This window comes from Lupinus angustifolius, chromosome LG09, assembly GCF_001865875.1.
Source record: "Lupinus angustifolius cultivar Tanjil chromosome LG09, LupAngTanjil_v1.0, whole genome shotgun sequence".
In the NCBI taxonomy this organism is placed as follows: domain Eukaryota; kingdom Viridiplantae; phylum Streptophyta; class Magnoliopsida; order Fabales; family Fabaceae; genus Lupinus; species Lupinus angustifolius.
The window spans coordinates 9,023,141-9,048,708 of record NC_032017.1 but is presented as its reverse complement, the minus strand read 5'-3'; the positions used below and the strand labels follow the sequence as shown (position 1 = coordinate 9,048,708).

At 33.5% G+C, this 25,568-nt stretch overlaps 1 protein-coding gene across 1 annotated transcript; it reads left to right on the top strand.

The window, feature by feature from the left end:
- Positions 7,422-20,805, top strand: LOC109357258 (transcription initiation factor TFIID subunit 12b). Its single transcript, XM_019601085.1, has 8 exons — positions 7,422-8,065; positions 8,582-8,803; positions 17,599-18,153; positions 18,226-18,300; positions 18,391-18,469; positions 20,164-20,228; positions 20,313-20,348; positions 20,454-20,805. Exons 1-8 carry the CDS (start codon positions 7,559-7,561, stop codon positions 20,631-20,633), a joined length of 1,719 nt encoding a protein of 572 aa, XP_019456630.1. The 5' UTR covers positions 7,422-7,558; the 3' UTR covers positions 20,634-20,805.

Below are 25,568 nucleotides of genomic sequence, written 5' to 3'. Positions count from 1 at the left end.
TTCATTTTCAAAGTTTGAAACTTCCGCAGGTTTCTTACTTTCTTTCCTCATCCTTTCCATTCATTTCTAACCTACCCCTCTTTCTCTCACTTTTCATTTGCAATATGAACCCTCTCTCCTTTATTTTTTTTCTTCCTCAAATTTCTTCTTCATCATTTCTTCATCCATGAAGACAATCGGTGATTCTTCATTCACATTCCATGTATGAATTTTTCTTACAACTTCTTATGTTTATATTATATCACTCAACCAATCTTCTTTATCATCACATCTCATAACTTCACAGGTATGAGTTTTTACAAGTACATTTTTTTATTATAAATTTATGTTATGTTCTTGCTAACTTCTTCATCCATGAAGTTGACCGTGGATTCTAGATTGTGAGGTATGATTTCTTCTTATAATTTATTTCAAACTTTTTGGTGTTATATTGGTATGCATGTTATTTTGGTATTATAAAAAACATTTTTAGTCAATCCAAGTTATTTTTTGCTTTTTAGTTCAACATTTACAAAAAATTTAATTTTTTTATCTGAAAATGTTAATATTTTTTAGGTGTTTTTTGATCCATGAAAATGTTATCTTGTGTTTTTAGTTCAAGATAACAATTTTGGGGTCATTTTCAGTATGCATGTTACTTTAGCGATATTGGAAACAATTTCAGTGTACCAAACTTATTTGTTGATTTTTTACTTCAACATTTAGTAACCCTTTTTTCGTAACTTTTGTTGGATGAATCATATTTTGTTCATTTTGAATTGTAGATAACATTTTTTGTCTAATTTCTTGGTGTTATCTACTATCTATATAAGAATGCAATGGGCTAGCATTATTACCATAAATGATATCTTCAAATCTTGACACTTGGATTTTTAGGGGGTAAAACTGTAATAGCAAATTTACTTTCAATAAAAAATATTAAAACTTTTACATGATTGATGACTGAAAGGTACATCTTTTTCATCTATATTTATTACCATTAAATGTTTTTTATTCATTTTCAAAGTTTGAAACTTTTGCAGGTTTCTTACTTTCTTTCCTCATCCTTTCCCTTCATTTCGAACCTACCCCTCTTTCTCTCTCTTTTCATTTGCAATCTGAACCTTCTCTCATTTATTTTTTTTCTTCCTCAAATTTCTTCTTCATCATTTCTTCATCCATGAAGACAATCGGTGATTCTTCATTCACATTCCATGTATGAATTTTTCTTACAACTTCTTATGTTTATATTATATCACTCAACCAATCTTCTTTATCATCACATCTCATAACTTCACAAGTATGAGTTTTTACAAGTACATTTTTTTTAATAAATTTATGTTATGTTCTTGCTAACTTCTTCATCCATGAAGTTGACCGTGGATTCTAGATTGTGAGGTATGATTTCTTCTTATAACTTATTTCAAACTTTTTGGTGTTATATTGGGTATGCATGTTATTTTGGTATTATAAAAAACATTTTTAGTCAATCCAAGTTATTTTTTGTTTTTTAGTTCAACATTTACTACAAATTTAATTTTTTTATCTGAAAATGTTAATATTTTTTAGGTATTTTTTGATCCATGAAAATGTTATCTTGCGTTTTTAGTTCAAGATAACAATTTTGGGGTCATTTTCAGTATGCATGTTACTTTAGTGATATTGGAAACAATTTCATTGTACCAAACTTATTTGTTGATTTTTTACTTCAACATTTAGTAAAGAGATAATATTTTTACATGAAAATTTGACTTTTTTGGCATTTTTGCTCTTGCTCCATGAAGCTTACTTCCTGCTTTTTGAGTTTTTGAGTTCAAGATAACAATGCATGAATGATTTCCCATTACAACTTATTTAGAACTTCTGTGTTATTTAGGTATGCATGTTACTTTGGTGTTGTTGATAACATTTTTAGTGTACCAAACTTATTTATTGATTTTTTAATTCAACATTTAGTAAAAAGATAACATTTTCACATGATGAGTTCACATTTTTTGGCATTTTAGCTCCATGAGGCTTACTTCCTGCTTTTTTATTTCAAAATAACAATTTTGGAATGATTTCTCATTACAACTTATTTGGAACTTATGTGTTATTTTGGGTATGTATGTTTTTTGAGTCTTTTTGTTTCCTACAGTAAATTTATTTTTATTATCAATCTTTTTTCTTACTACTTTAGTTCAAAATTTACTAACAAAATTATGAGTTTTTACATACCAACAACATGATGACAATTATATGATTTGATAATGAGCTTTCTGCTTTTGGTATTTTCAGTGTTATTGAGATGGAGATATTACATCTTCTCATTTTTTATTCTCATATACAATATACTCTATTCTGCTATGACATAGTCATATTCCACTTTCCATTTCCACTCCTAATAATGAACACTATTAGACAATCAACTATTAAAATTTTGTAGGTATCTTCCTAGCTTTCCTAAATATTTATTTCAAATTGTCATTCACCCAGGAGAGGTAACATATGTTAGAGATGTTATTGCAACTACCGATCTCATCAAGAGAAATGATGTTCATGTTGTGGAGATACATACAAGCGGGAGGTAATGCTAATATCAAATAGATTATATGAAGTACTACCAATGATCAAGGAGTAAACTTTTCATTTGCAATATGAACCCTCTCTCCTTTATTTTTTTTCTTCCTCAAATTTCTTCTTCATCATTTCTTCATCTTGTGGAGATACATACAAGCGGGAGGTAATGCTAATATCAAATAGATTATATGAAGTACTACCAATGATCAAGGAGTAACTATAAATAAACTACTTTGGAAATATGTTTCATGATTGATATGCCGAGAGTTTTATCAATCGAGTAATAAAGGGATGATTCTGTGGTTGAGCTACATGTCATACAGCTTAACCAACTCCTCATAGATTAAGTTTAGTTTATTTAATTTTCATTTTTAAATGAAAAGTATTTGGAACCATTCAGCAGACTTTATGAATAGAACAAATCTCAGTTTTCAATAATTGTTTGATGTCTCTAAATCCTTTTCAATATGATCTATGATCCTTAAAATACAATGTTTGAAGAACTCTGGTGTATTATAGGAGATTCAATTGGAAATTTGAGGCTAATAGCAATAAGTAGTGCATCCAACCTATTCTAATGTTTAAAGAGTCCAAGTAATACATTTCATTAAATTCTTAGCCTCTAGGTTATATCCTTTTAAGGTAAGGATTTTACTATGGAAATAATTCAGGTCAACTTACCGAATAATCGGGATTCAACAACATCGTGTATGAACAAATTGTTCTCTATTATGAACCCTAATCTTCAAAGGTTCATCTAATGGCAAGTGAGTCCTTCTTTTTGCACTAATATTGGTAAAAATGAATTTTTTTTCTACAAATTTTAGTTTAATATCATCAGATCTTATAACTTATCTGCATTTTTGTGCTTCAATGTCCCTTCAACTATGTTATTTTCTCTATCTAACACTTTTTTTCGTAACTTTTGTTGGATGAATCATATTTTGTTCTTTTTTAATTGAAGATAACATTTTTTGTCTGATTTCTTGGTGTTATTATTGGTATATATGCATGTTCCCTATGTCACTCTCAAACTAATATTGGTAAAAATGAAAATTTTTATGCAAATTTTAGTTCAACATTATCATATCTTATAATTTCTTTTGCATTTTTGTGTCTCTGTTGTTATGTTTCACAATATAGTGTCCCTTCAACTTTCTCTTTCTAATCCATTTTTTCCACATTATATCTTTTCATCTAGCTTGCTTTCTCACGACATATTATTTTTTCCCTTATTCTTCTTTAGCGTTATGATTTGGAAGCAAAAGAAGAGTTAAAGGTCATGGAAGCTCCAAAAATAGAAGAGATAAGTCAACTACCAATGGACCAACTACAAGGCTTATAGTACTGTATAGGTTCAAACTCATCTTCGATTGTGTTAAACATTAATCATGAGAAAAGATTTTGCAAACTGTTAACACTTGAGTCAAAAGATTTTGATACTACTTACCATTTGAAACTTAAAATGTGTAGATTTTAGGGAAGAGTGACAGTTTTGTGATTTTGAATGAAAGGTGATGGTGAATATTGATGTTTGGAGAAAATATCTTTGATTTCTAAAGTAGTGAAGTGGTGGCTCCACATCACTGTTTGATGGTGACACTTGGATTTGAAATGGTGAATATGTTATAGCATCTTTTCCATTTAATATTTTTTTCCATTTATTTTATACTATACTAATATTTAAACATTCAAATATTTAAATATAATGAGCATGCATCTAAAATAAATCATAATCATTTAAGAGATATGCTAAAAAAGGACCTTATAAATTTTTTAGAAGTGCTTATAAATATTATCCAAAAAATGTGGTGCACAAAAATTTCCTTATATTTATACTTCTAAATATAAACTATTATTATAATATGAGAGGAATTGGGAGTATCAAGCTACGATGTCTATATTTGACACTAGGAAGCCTATTTGTTAGTATTTTTTAAACTGTCATGTCTTCATTTATCTATTAATTTAATCATGTTGTAGAATAACATGCACAGTATATATGTTCCATGATACATGTTTAATTAAATTTAATTTCTAGGTGAATAGACTTGGGAGGGATATTCAAGTAGATGCAATCATGAAAACAATAGTAATGATTATATCATAGATTAAATTAAACAGGAAGTGAAATCCCCTCATTATTTCATCACATCCTTTATTTATTCTCTTATCATAAAACGAACTCAGAAAAAAATGCATATGTTATACAAATGCTAATATTGTACATATGCCCTCAGAAACCAATGTTAATATTTAAATATAATGAACATCAATATAAAATAAAACATAATCATTCTATAGATATGCTAAAAAAGACCTCATAAAAAAACCTAATATTGCAACTCACAAAAAACAAATAATTCATCATTAAACACAAATATTAGTAGTATTTCATCACTATCTCATAAGGCTAATTTTAACAAGGTAAACATCATTTTAAAATGAATAGTAACAAAAGAATTGAGAGTAATAACAATAGAAAATATAACATACAAAATATTAATAATTTTCTATTATTAATATTGCATGTGTAAATATTGAAATATTAAAACTGTTGATATTAAAATTAATTTTAAATATACACATTTATGATTGTATGAATTTAGAATATTTAACAACAAATCTATAGTATAAAATATAATAAGCATCAATCTAAAACATAATCATTCAACATATATGCTAAAAAATGACCTTATAAATTTATAACGTATAAATATAATCCCAAAAAAATATGGTTCACTATAAATGTATACTCGAATAAATTTATATGGCACGTATACTACATGCAACATTAGTTTATTGTATCCATTATTATGTAATGACTAAATTTATATCCATTATTATGGTACCAAGAGGTATCTTTTCCTAAACTTATACTACATGATCATTGGATCTTAACACTTCCAATTATTTGTGTTTGAAGAGGTGAATAGTTAAGGTAGTGTTTAGGTCATAAAATCATGTTTTCGATCATAAACATTAAAGTCTATTTTTTGTGTAGAATTTGTTGGTTCTTGGTTGGGAACTAAATTTTTTTGGGAAATTGGTGAAATAAAAAGTAATCTTTTCTATATGATGTTGTTAGTTGTGTTTAATAAATATCCAACACAAATATTTTGAGAAAGTTAATCATTTGTTTCTACTACTATGAGGGTTTAGGTATATAAAATACGAACTTATGATATATTTTTTAATGCTACTGATTATTTGATGTTTGAGATTGTTGCTTAATGAGTTAATTGTATTTATTATGAGTTTCTCTAATTTCCTACTCTATATTATAATGATTTGGTAAGATTTGCTTAATGAAAATTATAACTAGAACACCTATTAAGGATAAGTATATTCAAAAATTGTATTTTATTTTTAAGTGAAAATTTATCTTTTTTTATATTTGTTTAGTGCTACTTTGAAAACTTATTCTTATATTTTTTTTTGCTATGTGGAAATAGGATCAAAGTGTTGCTGGATTTTATAATGGTCTTGCTCAAGGAGACGAAATATCTATGAGTGATGGATTGCATTTTATCGCACATTTTCAACTAAATGATCAATATTATTGTGATGTTACATATTACTATAAAAATTTATTTTTATGGTGTCCTCTTTGTTTTAATCAACTCTCTTATCTACTTTAATAAGTAAGAGAACCAAATACTATCATAAAACAACTAGAGAGATAAACTAATGAAGAACATAAGAAGTTCTTTGAAGTTTTAAAGCTCTATTGTTGACAAGTTTTAGTTATAAGGTTAAAGTTGTAACTTCGGCATGTTTATTATTATTATTGTTATCTTGATAAATATAAAATTTAAAAGTTGTACTATTGGCGGAAGGCATATACGCATACAACTATAAAATTGAGAAAGATTTAATGGATAAATCTTTTTTTATTATTTTGAATTTTGAAAATTTAAAAGTTTTATCTTTGAGAGAAGACACACAACTCCATGATCGTTAGAGTGTTAGACCTTATAGGTTCAAATCGTTTTATGTTTGAAGAGGTGAAGAGTTAACATCATATACGGGTGATAAAATCATATTTTGGATGAAGAACATCATGGTCTATTTTTGTGCATAATTTCTTGGTTCTATGCTAGGAACCTTATCACTTCTTTAAGTGTATATGGTATTTTTTCTTGGGGATTTGGTAAAAGAAAGAGATTACCTTTTTTCTATATGGTGTTGTTATTGCTATCTACAAGTTTTATATGGAGTTGCTCTGATTTCCAACTAAAAATATTGATCGTTGGGTGAAATTTGTTTAAGAAAAATGCTAACTAAAGCACATTAAGACATATTTCACCATGCTTATATTATTGATTTTTTATTTTGTACTTCTACCTATTGTATAGTTCACTAACACAATGCATTAAAAAAAACTCAAATGTGTAAAAGCCTCTTTATAGTTTATAGTTCATGCAATCATGTTGTGTGTTCTTTGAGATGTGATCAAAAATTCAAAATGATGTATGGTACTATTTTTATAACACCTTTATATACTTTAGTTAGACTTATATTCTTGATGTCTTAGTTTGTACTTCTACAAATTGTATGAGTGACTATATAATATGATTGATAACTTCAAATTGAATAGTTTAACAATTTATTACTTCAAATTGTTGATGATGAGTTTTTATATACATTTCTAATCTACTATTTTTTCTTACATAGAGCTAAGATGTAGCGACCCGTGTGAATGCACTGATATACTACTAGTTCTTATATGAAGTTAATACTTTGATTTCTTAATTTAGATTGGATTTCTTAATGTAAATCAACCAAATCGAACCGAATCACATGTTATCTATATATTCGGATTCAAACCGATCGCAAACACGGGTACTATATACAAGAGGTTTTGTGTGGTGACGTGTACGATTCAGATTAATCTTCCCCCTCCGTTGATGATTCGTCCCTTCAAATTGAAAAACTTCATCCCCTTTTGTGTTTCAACCATCACAGTTTCATAAACCCTCAATTTGTTGATTTCACCATAGAATTTGACTCAAATCCAATGTCAGAAACAACTCCATCTGAATCATCACCTTCAACCATTCCAATTCAAAATCAAAATCCACAATCATCATCATCAATTTCAATCTCTCAACAACAACAACAACAACAAATTCTGAATCCATCACCTTCCACCTTCGATTATCAACAACAGAAATCAATTCAACAACAACAGAAGCAGCAGCAACAATCACAAACCCTAAATCAGCTACACTCGAATTTTCAATTACAGCAAACCCTACAACGATCCCCTTCAATGTCACGCCTCAATCAACTCCAGAATCAGCAACAACAACAGCAACAACAGCAGCAGCAGCAATTCGGCGCTGTCATGAGGCAACAATCCGGTTTATATAACAATCAGATGAGTTTCAGCGGTTCTAGTTCACCTCAGTTGCAGAATCAGCAGCAGCAGCAGTTGGGAGGATCGAATTTGTCGCGGATCGGGCAAAGTGGACAGTTTCCTATGTTGTCTGCTGCTGGGACACAGTTTAATTTGTTGCCATCGGTAATAATGAGTCATGATATGCTAAATTGTTAAGATTTTTCATTTCGTGTATGAATCGTTTTTTGGAATGGTGAAACTTTATGATGATTAATACTGAACAATAGAGTAGTTGGATAGTAGATGAGATTATAAAGCATTGTTTGTTATAGTTCATGATTAGTAGATTATACTATTAGTGCCATACAGTGTTTTAAATTATGGTTTTTACTGCAATTGTGGGAAAAGGTGACCATGCAATTGCGATGCTGTTGCGGAGCCTCCTGAGACCGCAATTTTGTGGCCGCAATTGCAGTTGCGAAGTGCAATGTAAAACATGGTGCCATAGTTTTTAGGATGATTGCAGTGGAAGGAGTGGAAAAATAATGATAGTATAGAAAAAAATTAGGTACAATGCTTAGTGTGTTTGTATATGACTACCTTTTTATTTATTGAATGTCGTTAGTTGTTACATTTCATCATTCCTTTTGCATTCAAAATGTTATGTTTTTTTCCTGAAATAAGTTGAATTTGGTGTAGCCAAGGCAGAAGGGTGGACTAGTCCAGGGGTCTCAATTCACTTCGAGTAATTCTGCTGGACAGCCATTGCAAGGAATGCAAGCAATGGGGATGATGGGTTCGCCAAACATCAGTTCGCAGCTAAGAGCCACTGGAGCCCTTGCTTATGCTCAGCAGATGCGGATGAGCCAGGGCCAAATCAGGCAACAGCTATCACAACAAAACTCACTTAACACTCCACAGGTATAATATATCCTTTCTATATAATATTGGTGAACTAGGAAACAGTTATGATTACTGGTGTTTTTATTGTATATCTCTATAGGATCTTTTGTTGTATTCTGACACGGTTTAGATTTTAAATGTCATTGTAGCCAAAGTTCTATATGTTTTATCATTTCAAGATGTAGTATACTTGCTGTTTTGAACTCTGTGCTCCAATATTGCCAAATATCTCTCTTTTTAACATCTTAGCACAATTTGATTTATTTTGGCACCATTATTATGCATCACGTGTTGAATTTGCATGGACAATTTTTTTAAGGATTGATAATTAAATATCTGAGTAGAATGTTGATCCTATTTTATTTTCTTCTTCATTTTGTGTAAGAAAGATGAAACCAAATAGACCCCCTCCTCCTTGAAGTTGAGAGTTGTTGACAATCTTGATCAAGATGAATTATTCTTTGACTTGAAGCTGTTGTCTGAACCCAAGAAACATATAATTAGTTAGAGGTTTAGTTAGGATATCAACTATTTGTAAAATTGAAGGGACATGTTGACCAAATAGAGTTTTGTTTTGAATCTTATCTCTGACAAAGTATAGATCAAGTTCAAAGAGTAGGGTTGTGGGACATAGCGACAATGCTGAGATTGTCACAATATATAGTAGGAGTCTTATAAGCAAACTTAATCTCTTTTTGTAAGAAATTGAAGAAAATGAAGAGAAAGGAGAGAGAAACCCTAAACTAGAGAGAGAGAAGAAATTGAATTTGTAACTAATTTTTTGGTTAGTTATTTCTATTTTTGAAAAGTTTCAAATGAAGAGCTACTCATTTCTATTTATAGACAATGAGTAGCTCTTTAGTCAAGCTTAATAACTAACTCTTATAACTAGAGTATATAGCTACCGAATACAAACAAAAGTACTAAGAAAACAATTAGTGATCTAGGGACAAAGCATCTGTCACTCTAAGGTATTTCCTCATTGAGATGAACTTGGATGTTGATAGAGGTTTTGTTAATACATCTCCAGTTTGATGCTCATATGGAATGTGCTTGACTTGAAGAGCCTTTGATTGGATTTTGTCTCTTACAAAGAACAGGTCTAGTTCAATGTGCTTGGTTCTACTGTGTAGGACAGGATTGTGAGCCATGGAAGCTGTGCTAAGGTTATCACATAGAATCAAGGGAGTTTGGTATTTGCATTGCAACTCTGAAAATATGGATTCAATCCAAATAACCTCTTGAGTAGCCAAAACAAGACTTTTGTACTCAGCTTCAGTGCTTGACCTGGAAATGGTCTACTGTTTCTTTGACCACCATGTCACAATGTTTGGTCCAACAAAGATACAAGCTCCTGAGATGGATTTTCTATCATCTGGATCAGAGGCCCAGTCTGCATCACAACAGGCCATGATAGGAAGAGCCATGGAAGAAACAACAGGCTTGACATGCAGACCTAGAGATGAGGAGCCTCGCAGATATCTTAGGATTCTTTTTACTGCACTCCAGTGTTAATGTAGAGGTTGGCTCATGAATTGGCAAACCTTGTTAACACTGAATGTTAGGTCAGGTCTAGTTACTATTGCATATTGAAGGGCACCAACAATAGATCTGTATAGAGTAAGGTCTTCAAACTGTTCTGAACCAGTTTTAGTCAGTTTGCAGGAGGTTCCCATAGGTGTAGGAGTGGCTTTAGCAGTGCTCATGTTGGCCCTATACAAAAGATATTTGATATATTTGGATTGTGAGAGAAACAGAGATCCATCAACTTGATGTTTAACCTCTATTCCTAGAAAATAGTCAAGGGACCCTAGCTTTTTGAGTGCAAACGTGTTACTCAGTTTTTCAATAATCTTGTGAAGTTGAGATGTAGATGAGCCAGTGACTATAATGTCATCAACATAAACTAGAACAAAGACTTTGTATGTATGAGTGATTTGAATGAAGAGACAATTGTCACACTTACTGATATGAAAACCAAATTTAACTAGAGTGCCTTTTAGTCTTTCAAATGACTGCCTAGGTGCCTGCTTTAGGCCATACAGAGCTTTGTGAAGCTTGCACACAATGCTCTTGTCTCCACTATGAAAACCAAGAGGCTGAACCATATAGACTTCTTCATCTAGAATGCCATTAAGGAAAGCATTATTAATATCTAGTTGTTCTAGAGACCATTTGTAGGTAACAACTAAAGTTAGAAGGATTCTGATAGGTGATGGGTTTAACAACAGGTGAGAATGTTTCAGTATAATTAACCCCTGGTTTTTGATGAAAGCCTTTGGTCACAAGTCTAGCTTTGTACCTATTGACAGTCCCATTCAGCATTTTCTTTCACCCTAAACACCTATTTGCAGCCAATAACTTGTTTGTGAGGGGGTAGTGAAACTAGAGACCATGTTCCCAGTTTGATGAGACATGAGAGCATCAAACTCAGCTTGCATTGCTTTTAGCCAAACAGAGTCACCAAGAGCTTCTTTGACATTTGTGGGTTCTGTGTGAGCTATAAGTGCTCTAAGAATCTCTCTTGGAACTATAGAATCTCTCTAGGAGCTTCTTTGACATTTGTGGGTTCTATGAGAGCATCAAACTCAGCTTGCATTGCTTTTAGCCAAACACGGTCATCAAAGCCACTATTCTCTACCGTTTTGAAGATAGGAACTGATCCAGGCTAGACAGTTTTATCTCTATCTATTAAGCTAGTGTCTGTTTACTCTCTGAAGCAGTGCCTATCTTATCTTATTCATTGTATAGCTTTGAGGTTCTATATTTTTCTTATTTTAGTTCACATCTGGAAGTTGGGCCCATTAACTAGCTTGCTTACGCACTTATAGATTTATAATCAAAACAGAAGGAAATTTGGTAAAAGAAGAAAAATAAGTATGTGGTTTACCACTCTATCATGTGAGATGAATATCACTTTATATTTCTTTTCATATCCATCCTTTGGAAAGAAAAGTTGAATTAGTTAATAAACATAGATCATGTAAAAAAAAGTAAATGATTTCCTAATATATTAGTGGTTGATGAAACAAGTAAACAACATGCATTCACTTATAAGTAGTTAAATATGTTATAGCTGTCAGTCTTAACATTTCAAGTGCAAAAACTAAACAAGTTTTTGCATTTGAATATTTGTAGGGAAAAAGAATTTTGACCATAATTACTAAGTTTGATATACTTAGACTAGTAATGAAGTTCATTATGTGGAGTAATGTGAAAAATTAATTTAGATTATGCATGAGCTTGTGCGTTAGGGTCCAAAGTAGACCTGTTTGGAAGGTCTATTCGAGGAGGAAGAGAACAAGACCTGCACAGGAGGAAGCAGCACAGGCTGTGGGGCCTGCCCTTGGGCCTGGGGATATTGGGCTTAGTCCTAATTGATAGTTTTAGTCTTGAGTCTTTTGGGGCTGGTCTAATTAGTTATTAGGATTAGAATAGTTTAAATAAGAGGTTTTTCATGAGGTTAGGGGTTAAGCTTTAGAAAATTCAATAAGGATTAAGGGTTCACCCTTGTAAGAAGGTTTCTGATAAGGATGAAGGTGTTCTAGGAATTACTGCCGAATTCAAAGAAGAAGAGATAGAACAGGGAATCTTTTAGGAAAGAAAGGATTCCGAGGTGTATATTGATTGAGAGAAAGGAAGATTACAAGAAGAAGAGTTTATTTCTGAAACAAATTGATTAACCAACTAAATCAGTTACACTTGCTATTTATAGCTATTAACCAACTAACTGTCAACTGCCAAAGCTAAAAAAGGAAAGTACAACTAAAGTGGCATATATGTAATTAACTACAAGTGGCTTGAAACAATGATGCATATCAATACCCCCCTCTGAAAACAATCCTTGACCTCAAGGATTAAAAAACGAGAATTTCTTCTTCAAGTCATAGTAGAACTCCCAAGATGCATCCTCCACTAATTGGTGCTTCCACTTGACTAAGACCTTAGTGACTGCTTGCCCCTTCTTCTTCACTGTGGTTCTGTCCAATATAGCCTCAGGTTCCTTGTCTGCAACTATACCCTCCATTGAAGATGGAAGTTGAGCAGCAGTATGGACATTGCCCACACATTTTTTTAACTGAGACACATGGAAGACAGGATGAATTTGTGCTGTTGGTGGGAGATCAAGAGCATAAGCTACCATTCCTATCTTACGGATAACTGGATAAGGACCATAGTATTTAGGTGCCAATTTCGCATTAGATCTGTTAGCTACTGAAATCTGTCTATAGGAGTGCAGTTTAACATACACTAAGTCACCCACCAAAAATTGCCTGTCACTCCTATGTTTATCTACAACTTGCTTCATTCTATCTTGAGCCCTTCTTAAGTGAAATTTGAGTACTCGAAGCATCTCCTCTCGTTTTGCCAAACTTCTATCAACCAATTCTATCTTGGAACCCCCCGGAAGATAAGGCAAATATGTAGGTGGAGGTTGTCCATAGACAATTTCATACGGTGTTGCCTGAATAGAAGTGTGAAAGGTTGTATTATACCACCATTCTGCCAAAGGTAACCATTGTAGCCACTGATTAGGAGTATCAGAACACATACATCTCAAATAGGTTTCTAAGCACCTATTCACCACCTCAGATTGGCCATCAGTTTGAGGATGATAAGAAGAAGAAAGCTGGATTTGAACCCCTTGTAATGCAAACAGATCCTGCCAGAATTTGCTGATAAAAATTGGATCTCTATCACTAGTAATTGAAGCTGGATAGCCATGAAGTTTAAAGACGTTGTCTAGAAAAGATTGAGCCACAGTGGCAGCAATATAAGGATGAGACAAAGTCATGAAGTGTGCAGCTTTACTCAACCTATCCACTACCACAAAAATAACCTGTTTACCAGAAACCATAGGCAATCCTTCAATGAAATCCATAGTGATATGTTGCCACACATGTTCAGGGATAGGCAATGGTTGTAATAGACCTGGAGAGGCACTGGTATCATACTTACATCTTTGGCAAGTTTGGCATCTCATGATAAATTCTTTCACATCCTTATTTAGTCCTCTCCAAAAAACTACAGACTTCACCCTTTGCACAATAGCCTGTCTACCAGAGTGTCCTCCTGTTGAGGTTGTATGCAACCACTGCAAAATGTCAAGCCTGAGTTGTTGATCTTTGCCAATTACTAACCTTCCCTTCCTTCTAAGCTCACCATGCACCCAACTATAATGTTTGTGTGAAGAAGGATTGATTTGAATCTGCTCTATCAACCTTCTGAGGCCTTCATTAGAATCCCAGGACTCCTTTACTCTATTCACCAAAGTAGAATCAATTGTATGAACTAGGAGGACATGACAGCTTTCTACTCTTGACAATGCATCAGCTGCAACATTTTCCTTCCCTATCTTATACTCAATTGCAAAATCAAACTCCATCAATTTAACTAGCCATTTCTGTTGGAATGCTGTAGATAACCTCTGATCCAGCATGTACTTTAAACTGCTGTGATTTGTTTTGATTATAAAATGTCTATTCAACAAATAATGCCTCCATTTCTGTACTGCAAATACCACTGCCATAAGCTCCTTCTCATATGTAGAGGCTGACTGTTGCTGTTGGTTTAGGGCTCTGCTAACATATGCAATAGGTTGGTGGTCTTGCATCAAAACAGCTCCCAACCCAAACCCTGAAGCATCTGCTTCTACCACAAATGTTTTAGAAAAATTTGGCAGTGCTAAAATAGGTGCTGTTACTAGTAATTCCTTCAATTGTAGGAAAGAATTCTTAGCCTCAGGAGACCAGCAGAAATTGTCCTTCTTGAGCAACTCTGTTAAAGGTTTAGCCACACCTCCATACCCCTTAATAAACCTTCTGTAATACCCTGCCAAGCCAAGAAAACCCCTCAACTGTTTCACTGTTTGAGGTAATGGCCAATCTTGCACAGCAGCAATCTTGGATGGGTCAGTAGATACACATTGGTCAGAAATAAAGTGTCCTAAATACTCAACCCTTTTCACTCCAAAGTAACACTTTGATTTTTTTGCAAACAGTGCATTTTCTTGCATCAGTTGTAAGACTCTTGCCAAATGATCCAAGTGCTCAGATAATGAACTACTATAGATTAGTATATCATAAAAAAAAACTAGCAAGAACTTCCTAAGGAACTTACTGAATATAGCATTCATCAATCCCTGGAAGGTGGCAGGTGCATTTGTCAATCCAAATGGCATGACCAAGTACTCATAATGCCCTCCATGAGTTTTAAAAGTTGTTTTGTGAATGTCAAGTGGATGCATTCTGACTTGATGATACCCTGACCTTAGGTCCAGCTTAGAGAAGATAGTGGATCCATGCAACTCATCCATAAGATCTTCCACCAATGGAATAGGAAACCTATCCTTGACAGTTCCCTTATTCAACTCTCTGTAATCAACACATAGTCTCCATGAGCCATCTTTCTTCCCTACCAACACCACAGGACTAGCATAGGGGCTATTACTATTCTGAATGATGCCTGAAGCCAACATCTCTTGTACTAATCTGTCAATGACATCTTTCTAGTGTTTGGCATACCTGTAGGGCCTTTTATTTACAGGATTACTACCTTGCAGCAGAGGAATTTGGTGGTTATGGCCTTCCCTCATAGGTGGTAATTCAGATGGTTCTTCAAAGATGGCACTAAACCTTGCAAGCAACTGCCCAATTGGTGCTGGAATCAGAGGTTGCTCTGCATGAGTAGTAAGTGATTGCAACAATCCTCCATCCTGATTACATAGCTGCAACATAGACAACTGCATGCCTTCTGTCAAGACCTTCTCAAGCTGCTGTTTCTTCATTGTTTTAACAGTATTAGGGGAAGCTCCTCTAAGCACATGTCTCCTACCTTGTGTTTTGAAATCCATGGTTAATTTATCAAAGTTCCAAGTAATATCTCCTAGTGTCACCAACCATTCAACTCCCATCACCATATCACAACACCCCAAGGGTATGAGCATCATATCAGAAGTAAAAGTAGTATGTTGAATAGTCCAAACAAAATTCTTTACTACTGCTGAGATTTGCAACTTATTTCCATCAGCTACAGTAACCATTAAAGGTTCTAATTGCTCAATGTGGCAACCAATAGTCTTGGCCTTCTGAATATCCAAGAAATTGTGTGTGCTACCACTATCGATTAGAATGTGTAATGGCTTTTAATTGTAGTGGCCTGTAATCCTCATAGTTCTAAAGCTAGGCATCCCTGTAAGTGCATTAACAGAAATGTGAGGTTCTCCATACTCACTGCTTTCTGCTGTTATCTCCCTTTCTGTTGCCATTTCCCATCCCTTGTCCTCATGATCAAGAACATCTTCAATCTCCATCACATGGATTTGAAGTTTCTTATGTGTCAAGCTATGCTCTGAAGTATAAGGGGAGTCACAGAAATAGCAGAGTCCTTTTGCTCTTCTTTCATTCATGTATGCTGGTGTCAAGCTCCTTGTAGATTTAGGTTTTGGCTTGACTGACTCCAATTGTTGCTCCACTGTTAGTGCTGGCTTAGCAGCAAGGAATTGTTTGGAATTGTGCCCTTGTTTAGTCACCTTAGATGGAGCATGAAAGAGTGAAGGTTGATCATGAGCAGATTCATAAAGCTTGGCTAAAGTGAATGCCTTCCTGACAGAATGTGGCTGGAACATGCGCACCATCATTTGAACATCTTGTTTCAGCCCTCCCAAAAAACAACTCAACATATACTCTTCAGATAACTCCAATCTTGTAATTACCGCATCAAATTCCTCATGGTAATCAGCTACACTTCCTTTTTGCCTCAAATTCATGAGCTCTACCATCGGATCATCACATACGTCCCCAAACCGTTCGATCAAGATTGTGACATACTCTCCCCACCCTGGCCAAGAACTAGACCACAACGATTTTACAAAGGCATGATGCCACTGTAGGGCTCTTCCTTCAAAATGAACCACTGCGAGCTTCACTTTGACCTCCTCTGGTGTGCCATCAATTAGAAAGTATGTTTCGCACTGATAAATCCATTGCTTCACATTGTCACCATTGAAACGAGGGAAATCAATCCTAGACAACCGAGTGCCACAAGAATAATTTGTGTGATTACGTTTCTCACTTGCAGGGGCAACCCGAGATCTTGCAGAATCTTCCATGCCATCAGTTTTGTTCTTCAGCAATTCTTCCATTGTTACCTTGAGGGAATCGCTTGAGACTTTTGAATGGACCCTGCTAATTCCATCATTTTGGACTCGATGTGCGCCGACATTCTGCTTTCCAACCGTTCTTCCACGTCCCGTAATGAAGCTTGACTTCTGGTAGATTCTGCCATTGCAACGAGCGTAGCCAAGGAAAGACCAAATCTGATACCAATTGATAAGGATGAAGAAGGTGTTCTAGGAATTACTGCCGAATTCGAAGAAGAAGAGATAGAACAGGGAATCTTTTAGGAAAGAAAGGATTCCGAGGTGTATATTGATTGAGAGAAAGGAAGATTACAAGAAGAAGAGTTTATTTCTGAAACAAATTGATTAACCAACTAAATCAGTTACACTTGCTATTTATAGCTATTAACCAACTAGCTGTCAACTGCCAAAGCTAAAAAAGGAAAGTACAACTAAAGTGGCATATATGTAATTAACTACAAGTGGCTTGAAACAATGATGCATATCAGTTTCCTTCTTGATTTCAGAATTCTTTCAATAAAATTGAGGATTGTTTTTCTCCTATCTTTCTCTATTCTTTCCCATCTTGGTCAGGGTATTTCCCCTAACCTAACATTTTGTGTATGTATATGTCTGTAATTTTTCAAAATGAGTTGAGGCATATTAGAATGTTGAAAATTGCTGTTGACTATAGGTTCAAGGCTTACCAAGGTCGTCATCCCTTGCTTTTATGAATTCCCAGTTATCTGGGTTGTCTCAGAATGGACAGCCTGCAATGATGCATAATTCTTTAACACAGCAACAGTGGTTTAAGCAAATGCCAGCTATGTCTGGCCCTGCCTCACCATTGCGTCTTCAACAACACCAGAGACAGCAGCAGCTGGCGTCGCCTACTCAACTGCAACAAAACTCTATGACCCTGAACCCACAGCAACTATCCCAGCTGATGCAGCAACAGAAACCAATAGGGCAGCCTCAGCTGCATCAGCAACAACAGCCCCAGCAGCAGCAACATATACAACAGCAGCCACAGCAACAATCTCAACTACAGGCAACTGTAAATCAACAGCAACAGCAGCATTCTCCAAGAATTCCAGGACCCACAGGCCAAAAATCAGTTAGTTTTACAGGGTCACAGCCTGATGCCACTGCATCTGGGGCAACCACACCAGGGGGAAGTTCAAGCCAAGGAACTGAAGCAACAAACCAACTCCTTGGGAAGAGAAAGATACAGGATTTAGTTTCACAGGTTTTCTTTAAACTTGTTTTCTTTAATGTTTTTTATCAAATATATTTTTGATTGTGATTTTCTGTCCTTCAGGTGGATCCACAGGGTAAGCTGGACCCTGAAGTTATAGATATGCTTTTGGAGCTTGCTGATGACTTCATTGATTCTGTAAGTTTTGATACTAAAATCCACAGTTGATGATTTGTGTTTTAGCTTTGTGCTATTTCCAGTACTGACTTATCTTTTTCTGATATGCAGGCGACCACACACAGTTGCATTTTCGCGAAGCATAGAAAATCATCAACTTTAGAGTCCAAAGATTTATTGCTACACCTAGGTATGTTGTGACTATAGCTTATTTTCAGGCCACCAAAGGAGGCACTCTTGCATATTTCAAACCTCTGTTTACTCTAATTAGATTTAAAAAATGTTACTTTCGCAAATTTTATCACTAGAGTACTATTGGCTACTTTAATTGGCTAAATTAGATTGATAACTTTATGGACCTCTTTTAGTTCAAGTGATGTACAGTAGTGCCTCTTGTGGGTGTTGGGTTGCCTATGGTTAAATCTGCACTCTACACTGAAAAAAAAAACTGCACTCTTAGTTGGACTATGATTGACTAACAGGGGAGGGGGTGTGACTTGCTATTTCTTTCTTGAGCCTAGTTGTCTAATGCACCTGCTTGAATCCTATTCTTTCTACTTCTCCACTAGTCCTTTCCTTGTGCATTGTTTCTGTCACACCTACTTGTGTAATATATGTAGTTATATCCTACCAATTAGGCGTTGGTCAAGTGGTGTAAGGCCCACTAGACCTCTAGATAGACTAAAAAGTCAAAAGTTCGGTTTTTGGGGCCGACAGTTGTTAGGAGAAACAGACACACATCCCGAAAGGGATTAGTTCCTTACCCATAGGGTGAAAAGATAATCTTAGTTATACCAACAACAAAAAAACATGTACTTATATCCTGTGTTTCTGGTTTGATCCAAAACATTCCTAGTGACAAGAATACGGATAGAAGTCAGATTTTGGTTTATGTTAATATTTTTATCTCAGAAGTTTATGCTCAGATCTGACACACTTTGTAGAATTTGGAGTTCTAAATTTCAGAACAAATAATTTGTCTATGACTGAATCATAAGTATTGGGTGTTATTACCCTGAAAAATAATTCAGCTTAAGTGTTTCCTATGTACTCATCTGCTTACTGTTCAATAACATTTTTTTTGGTTATAAAAAGTTAAGTCAAACAGAAAAGCTCATGATGTAACAAATTTAAACAATGCACTACACAAAAGGTGATGTTATATAATAACTGTTACTTTCTGCTGAGTGTCTACTTAAAATTAATATTGTCATAAAGTTTCCCATCCCTTGTTCCTTTCTTTTGTATGACAATATGGTTTACAAATTTCTTTTGCATATAGGAAGTTATTCTCACCACACTGCTTCTATGCAGCAAGCAATCATAAGCAGTACATTGTTTATTTTGATTTTTATAAGAGTAAATACTCACTCAGTCATTATAAATTTTCGTGTGTATCAATTTGATCCCGAAAAAATAAAAGTTCGAACTAGCACTCAATTACCACGAATGTAACTCAAAATAGTGTCTATCAGGTGTCATAAAATATGTCAAAAATGACTAATTTGACTCACATTTGATATTTTTTTGGACCATTTTGAGTTTTTTAATTTTTCAAGGACCAAATTGGTAAACATAAAAAAAATTGGGACTAAAATAGGTTTTTACTCTTTTTATAATAAAAAACTGCTCTTTGGGTTACCTGACAGATTATATAAGTTTTACATTACTTTTAATATCATTAAGTACAACTTTAGGATTTCATTTTCAACATTGTCTCCCTCCATCATGTAATGGACATATTTGAATATTGTATAACAGATCATTGATTTTCTCTGATATCTTGAGTAAGGCAAAAATTGAATGCTTGAACTACGAACATTATTATTATTCATGGTTGCTAAAAAGAGATGACATTTTCTTGTTTCCTGAATCACTATGCAGAGAAAAATTGGGATTTAACAATTCCGGGATATTCAAGTGAAGAGAAGAAGTATCATAAAAAACCTGTAAGAAACAAACAGTTTCTCCAAAATAACAAAACTGATATTTATAATAATCAGATTCTGACTTACAATGTTTATAACTTGCAGCTATCAAATGACTTACACAAGAAGCGCCTAGATATGGTAATTTTGAAAGATCCATGCTTGTAATTGATCTACATACTTCTTCCATTAGATATATATTAACATAATTTACATGTTTTCCTTGCTTGCGAACCGTTGAATCAGGTTCAGACATTGATGGAATCCTCGAATTCCGAGTCAAGTATGAACAACTCCAAAGAGATGAGTAGACAGGGTCTTCATAATCCTGTTGGTGCCCATAACATAGTAAGACCCTTAAGTTCAGAGCAGTTAGTTTCTCACTCAAGTGACTCTCAAATTCTACCTCAGATGACAAGGTTTTAATGAAAATCTCAGTTCTTAGTCTTACATGTTGCTTGGTTTATAACATGTATAAAGGCCTTATTTTGTTACATCATTCTTAGTTTCTCACTTTTTCTTCTGACATGTCCTTTTTACTTTTATTTTTTTGTTCCCCTTTGAAGCTTTGTTATACCTGTTTAGTTTTGCTGACTGATCCAACTAGCCAATCTAGTTCAAATGATCTATAAATAGTTAAATCAAATTGCAATGCAAGGTCATGGTTGAGAGTTTAAATGTGAGAAACTATATATATATATAGAGTATAGTATACATTGTTGTCCTAAGATTACTCCACATAACCCATTATTTCTAGGTAGTTACAAAAATAAAACATAATTTTAATATATATTAATGTTATATTTTCTGACCAATGATGATAAAGGAATATAGTGAAACATATTTTAGGATAGAAAATGTGCTTCCATATTTATACCACTGTTCCTTTTCCACTATAATTGAGCTGGGTCTCATAAGTAGCACTAGGCCAGCCCGATTATTTCCAGACTGAATTTGGGCCGGCAGATTACCCTTGGGCCAGAATATTATATTTTGGGGAACATATCTTCTGTCTCACAAGTATATTGTTTATGGTTAGTAAAAAAAAAATACATAATTATTAAACATTTAACTTAATACATTTTTTCTATCAACACAAGAAGTTAAAAGGACATTTTTTGGGATAGAATGTGTCCCTTTTAAATTTCAGTTGGAAAAGACTAAATTACCACTTTTGGCACAAAAAAGACAACTCATTTTCCCAGCGATTCCAAACGTTTACATCTTTCTTCTTCTTCTTCATATAAATCACTTCAATTCTTCGTATAAATCACTTCAACTAAATAACTTCAAAAATCTCTGTTTGCAACCCTCCGGTCCATAGTGCTCAGTGTCAAGCTGGGAGTCTCGGTGCATAAATAGCAATAATGACTTTGGTATGAATGAAGATCACTTGTTATAAGTTAGTGTCCCAAATTTTGTCTCGTCCAATAATATAATATCATGTATGTGATTAATAATATTTATTCTTATGGGTTTTTTCATTCTCATTATTAAAATAAAATAAAATATTATGTGACATTATATTATTAGGTGGGATAAGATTAAAGACACTAACTATATTAATCAATATTTATAAGATACACAGATGTTTATTGCAGATATACTTTTTTATGCATTATAAGTGTATTAGATGCATATTTTTTGCAACAATCAGAAACCATTTTATAAATTTGTAAAACTCCCTACATTACTATGTTAATTATCTTATATAAGTAGTCTATAAATATAAATCCAACACACATAAGAAGATGATGTGTGCCATAAGATATGATTTTTCTTATCAATAATTTATTTATACTAGAAGATAAGTTATTTCCTACAACCACTAAAATCATGAAATATATGTTATTTTTCTTTGTTTCTAAAAATATTTTTGTAGAAAATGAATAAATATGACATCATTATAACTCATTATTTTCTTATATGTTAGAAAATTTATAGACTGATTTTACAGGTAACTATACTACAACTCTTTCTTAAAAGTTTATGATGCATGTACCTGTTAAGGTAAAAGTTGGGTAAGTTTTTGAAAAATTGCTAAGCATCTACATTAGTGAAATTCATTTTTTATTCTTAAATGAGTTTCATTGATTATTTTATATTTGTTTATACATTTCAACAACTTAAGTAATTTAAGCTAAAATTACCTACAATGATACAACTCTATTTCTATTCTTAAGTGGACCTCACAAACATACCCTACATTTATATTTCAGATTAAAATATATCAAATACATTATTAAGTTAAAGCCCACCCACTTTCCCATCATCCAAATAATCAAAGTCCACCCACTTTCCCATCATCCATTCACTTTCACCCATGTTATTAATACTGTACCGGTCATTTAACTTGTTAGGATACTGATATAGTGATTCAACCGATGATTCATAATTAAACTGCATATTAGTGAAATTAGATATACATATCTAATATATTAATATTAACGTTGAAAAACCAATAAGTTTTTTATTTAAAAAAAATAATTTTAAATAAAAACCGGCCGGTATGACCATACGGTTCAATTGAAAACCAACCGATATAACCAGTTTTAAGTGGTTTTGATTGATATGATGGCAGGACCAATATAATTATTGTTCCATACTGATATTGAAACCAATTCACCAATTTATCGGTTGAACCGACCAGCACGAACTATGATACTCCTTTCACCCATTCACTCACACATTCCCTCGTCATCCATTCACTCACACTTTCTCTCTCCCTCTCACTCACCTCTGTCTCTCCTTCTCCATATCACTCAAATCTCACACTCACTTCTCATTACCTACTTTCCACCGTCGATTCAACAACATTTCAGACTTTACCCACACTGAATAAAGAACTAACATTTTTTCACTTATTTACTCACCCATTGAATCACTCTCTCTTTCTTCACTTTTTACTTTATGTAATAATGATTTCTTCTCTCTCCTCCAACAATTATTTTTCATTTTTTTAATGTTGTCTCAATTATAAGAACCGTGTCTATTTTGTTCATTGTTGTAGAATAAGCATAAGAACGACCTGTCTACTCTGATGACCTTTATGATGGATAAAGGTCTACAAATCAGAACAGGTTGCTCTCTGTTTTGGGTCACTGATCCTATTCCAGTGTTCAGAAACAAACACCATCACGTTGAGTGAGTAAAGGTTTAGAAAACCAAACCTAGAATTTAATTACTGTAATCACAGTGTTTGATTGCAAGACAAAGTGTTCGTGAAAGACAATTGAGAATCAAATAGCAATGTCTGGAGGTTGGTATTCTTGATCTATTTTAGTTTCCGTTGCATAATAATCTAAATATGTTATTTAATTAATTGTATAACATGTTTAGATGATTACAAAGATCTAACGTTTGGTAACAGAGCCATACTTATGGTTCTGCCTTGCTTAATTGATTGAAAATTTATGAACAAAATATACAATGCAATTTACACACTGTTTGTTAATTTATAAACATCGCATTTGACATTAATTTATGTGTTGGTTAATGATTCAATTTTGCAATATATGTTTATGAGAATGATTCAGTTTTGCAATATGATTTACGAGAATGACTTGCTAAATTGAAAACATTGCCTCACTACTTTCCCATATGTGCACGCACGCTTCATGTTTGATAAAATGTCTATATGTGCTTGTGTTAAGCCATTACCAATATTGTTGTCAAAATCAAATTGGAGGATTAAAATTATTAGTAACCATATGTGTAATACAACAATATGGATCATATGAATATTGACTTATTGAGAAGCATATACATGTATTGGAAGATTAAAGGTATTAACTTAAATGTAAAACAACACTGAACTCGTTAATGTTTCATTGTGCAATGAGTTTTACAACATACAAAACATTTCAAGGCTTTCTTTTCAATCGAGGATATGCTACAGGTTATATGTTAATGTGGTTTAAGTTCCAATCACATGTGAGTTATATATTCTGTGTTGTTACTGTTTGAGTATGTTATACGTTGATATTTTATGCAATGTCATTAAATGATTATATTTTTTATGATCAACTCATATATGTTTGTATATTATATATGAAATGTTATTAAATGAATTTGCATTATTCAGATAATTATGCAAATATTTAGTTTTTTATTAAGTGATTAATTATTCAGATAATTATTATGATAATTATGCAAATGATATTAAGTGATTTATATAATTTTGATTAATTAGGGAGAAGCCACAACATCCTTAAATAATTATGATTATATATTAAGTTTTAAAATCACATTAAAATATTATTTGTAACTAATCATATGTAATGTAATAAGATCTACCCATATGAATTTTATTATATTTGTATGATTAATTGGGATAAAATGTTAAATTATATTTCTCAATATACCCACTCGAAGGGACATAATTTAATAGTTTTATGTTGGGAATGCTTGAAATATGTTATTGTATTAGTCCCACATTGTCTAGTATTGGAATAGAGTAGAGTAATCAATGTTATATATTGGACTCAGGTCCCTTGTTATAATGTGCACAAGATATAAGCACCTAATAGAAACACCCCATGGGCAGGTGGGCCCCTGGGTGTGCTAGAGTTTGTAATCCTTATTCTCTAATAATATCTTGGTAGCCGCTCAGCGCTCCTGGGGACGTAGGCACAATTGGTCGAACCCCGTTAACAAATTCTCTTGTTTCTTCTCTTATATTTATTCTATGCCTTTATTTGATTCCTTGTGGCCAACGCTGCGCAACGATCGCTTCCGCTGTACCAACAATTGGTATCAGAGCCAATTGGTAGTTGACTCTTAACCCAGACGTCAGATAATGGCTAAAGAGGGTGAAGGCGTGATGACTAGCAAAGGTAATGGCAAAGATAGAGACAAAGGTGTTGAGTTAGATGCTGACAATATCTCTATAGATGTTGAGAGAATGTTCTCATTGGAGATGATAAAGAGACTATCGTAATGGTGTGTGTGAGACGTCATAGTGAAAAATATTAATTGTTAGTAGATCCACAAAAGCACAAGGGCGATGGCTGACTTTGATGTAGAGTGTGACATGGGCATTGGCTTTGATGTAAGCTGTAACACGAGCATTGGTAGAGATGCAAAGGTGTGACATGGGCATTGGCTTGGATGCAAGGATGTGACACAGACATTAGTTAACATTGACGCAGGGTGTGTGCTGTGGGTATACTCCATATGGTGGAGTATGATAGTTCTTTTGAACTAGGATTGTCGGAGTAGACAATGGTGGTAGCGATTGAGGCTTTCCAAGGAAGCTCCAAGGTTCAGTTTGACTGAGTATTGAAGAGGACGATTGTTGGTGAACTTTTGTGTAGAAGTTCCAATATATCGAAAGACTTCCTAGCAATAGGTGGCTAGGCG

Bases quoted from the DNA above. Each gene is read 5' to 3' on its own strand.
- LOC109357258 (XM_019601085.1), top strand. From the start codon at position 7,559: ATGTCAGAAACAACTCCATCTGAATCATCACCTTCAACCATTCCAATT. The intron at 8,066-8,581 runs GTAATAATGAGT...AATTTGGTGTAG, and splicing joins AGTTTAATTTGTTGCCATCG to CCAAGGCAGAAGGGTGGACT. The intron at 20,349-20,453 runs GTAATTTTGAAA...CCGTTGAATCAG, and splicing joins ACAAGAAGCGCCTAGATATG to GTTCAGACATTGATGGAATC.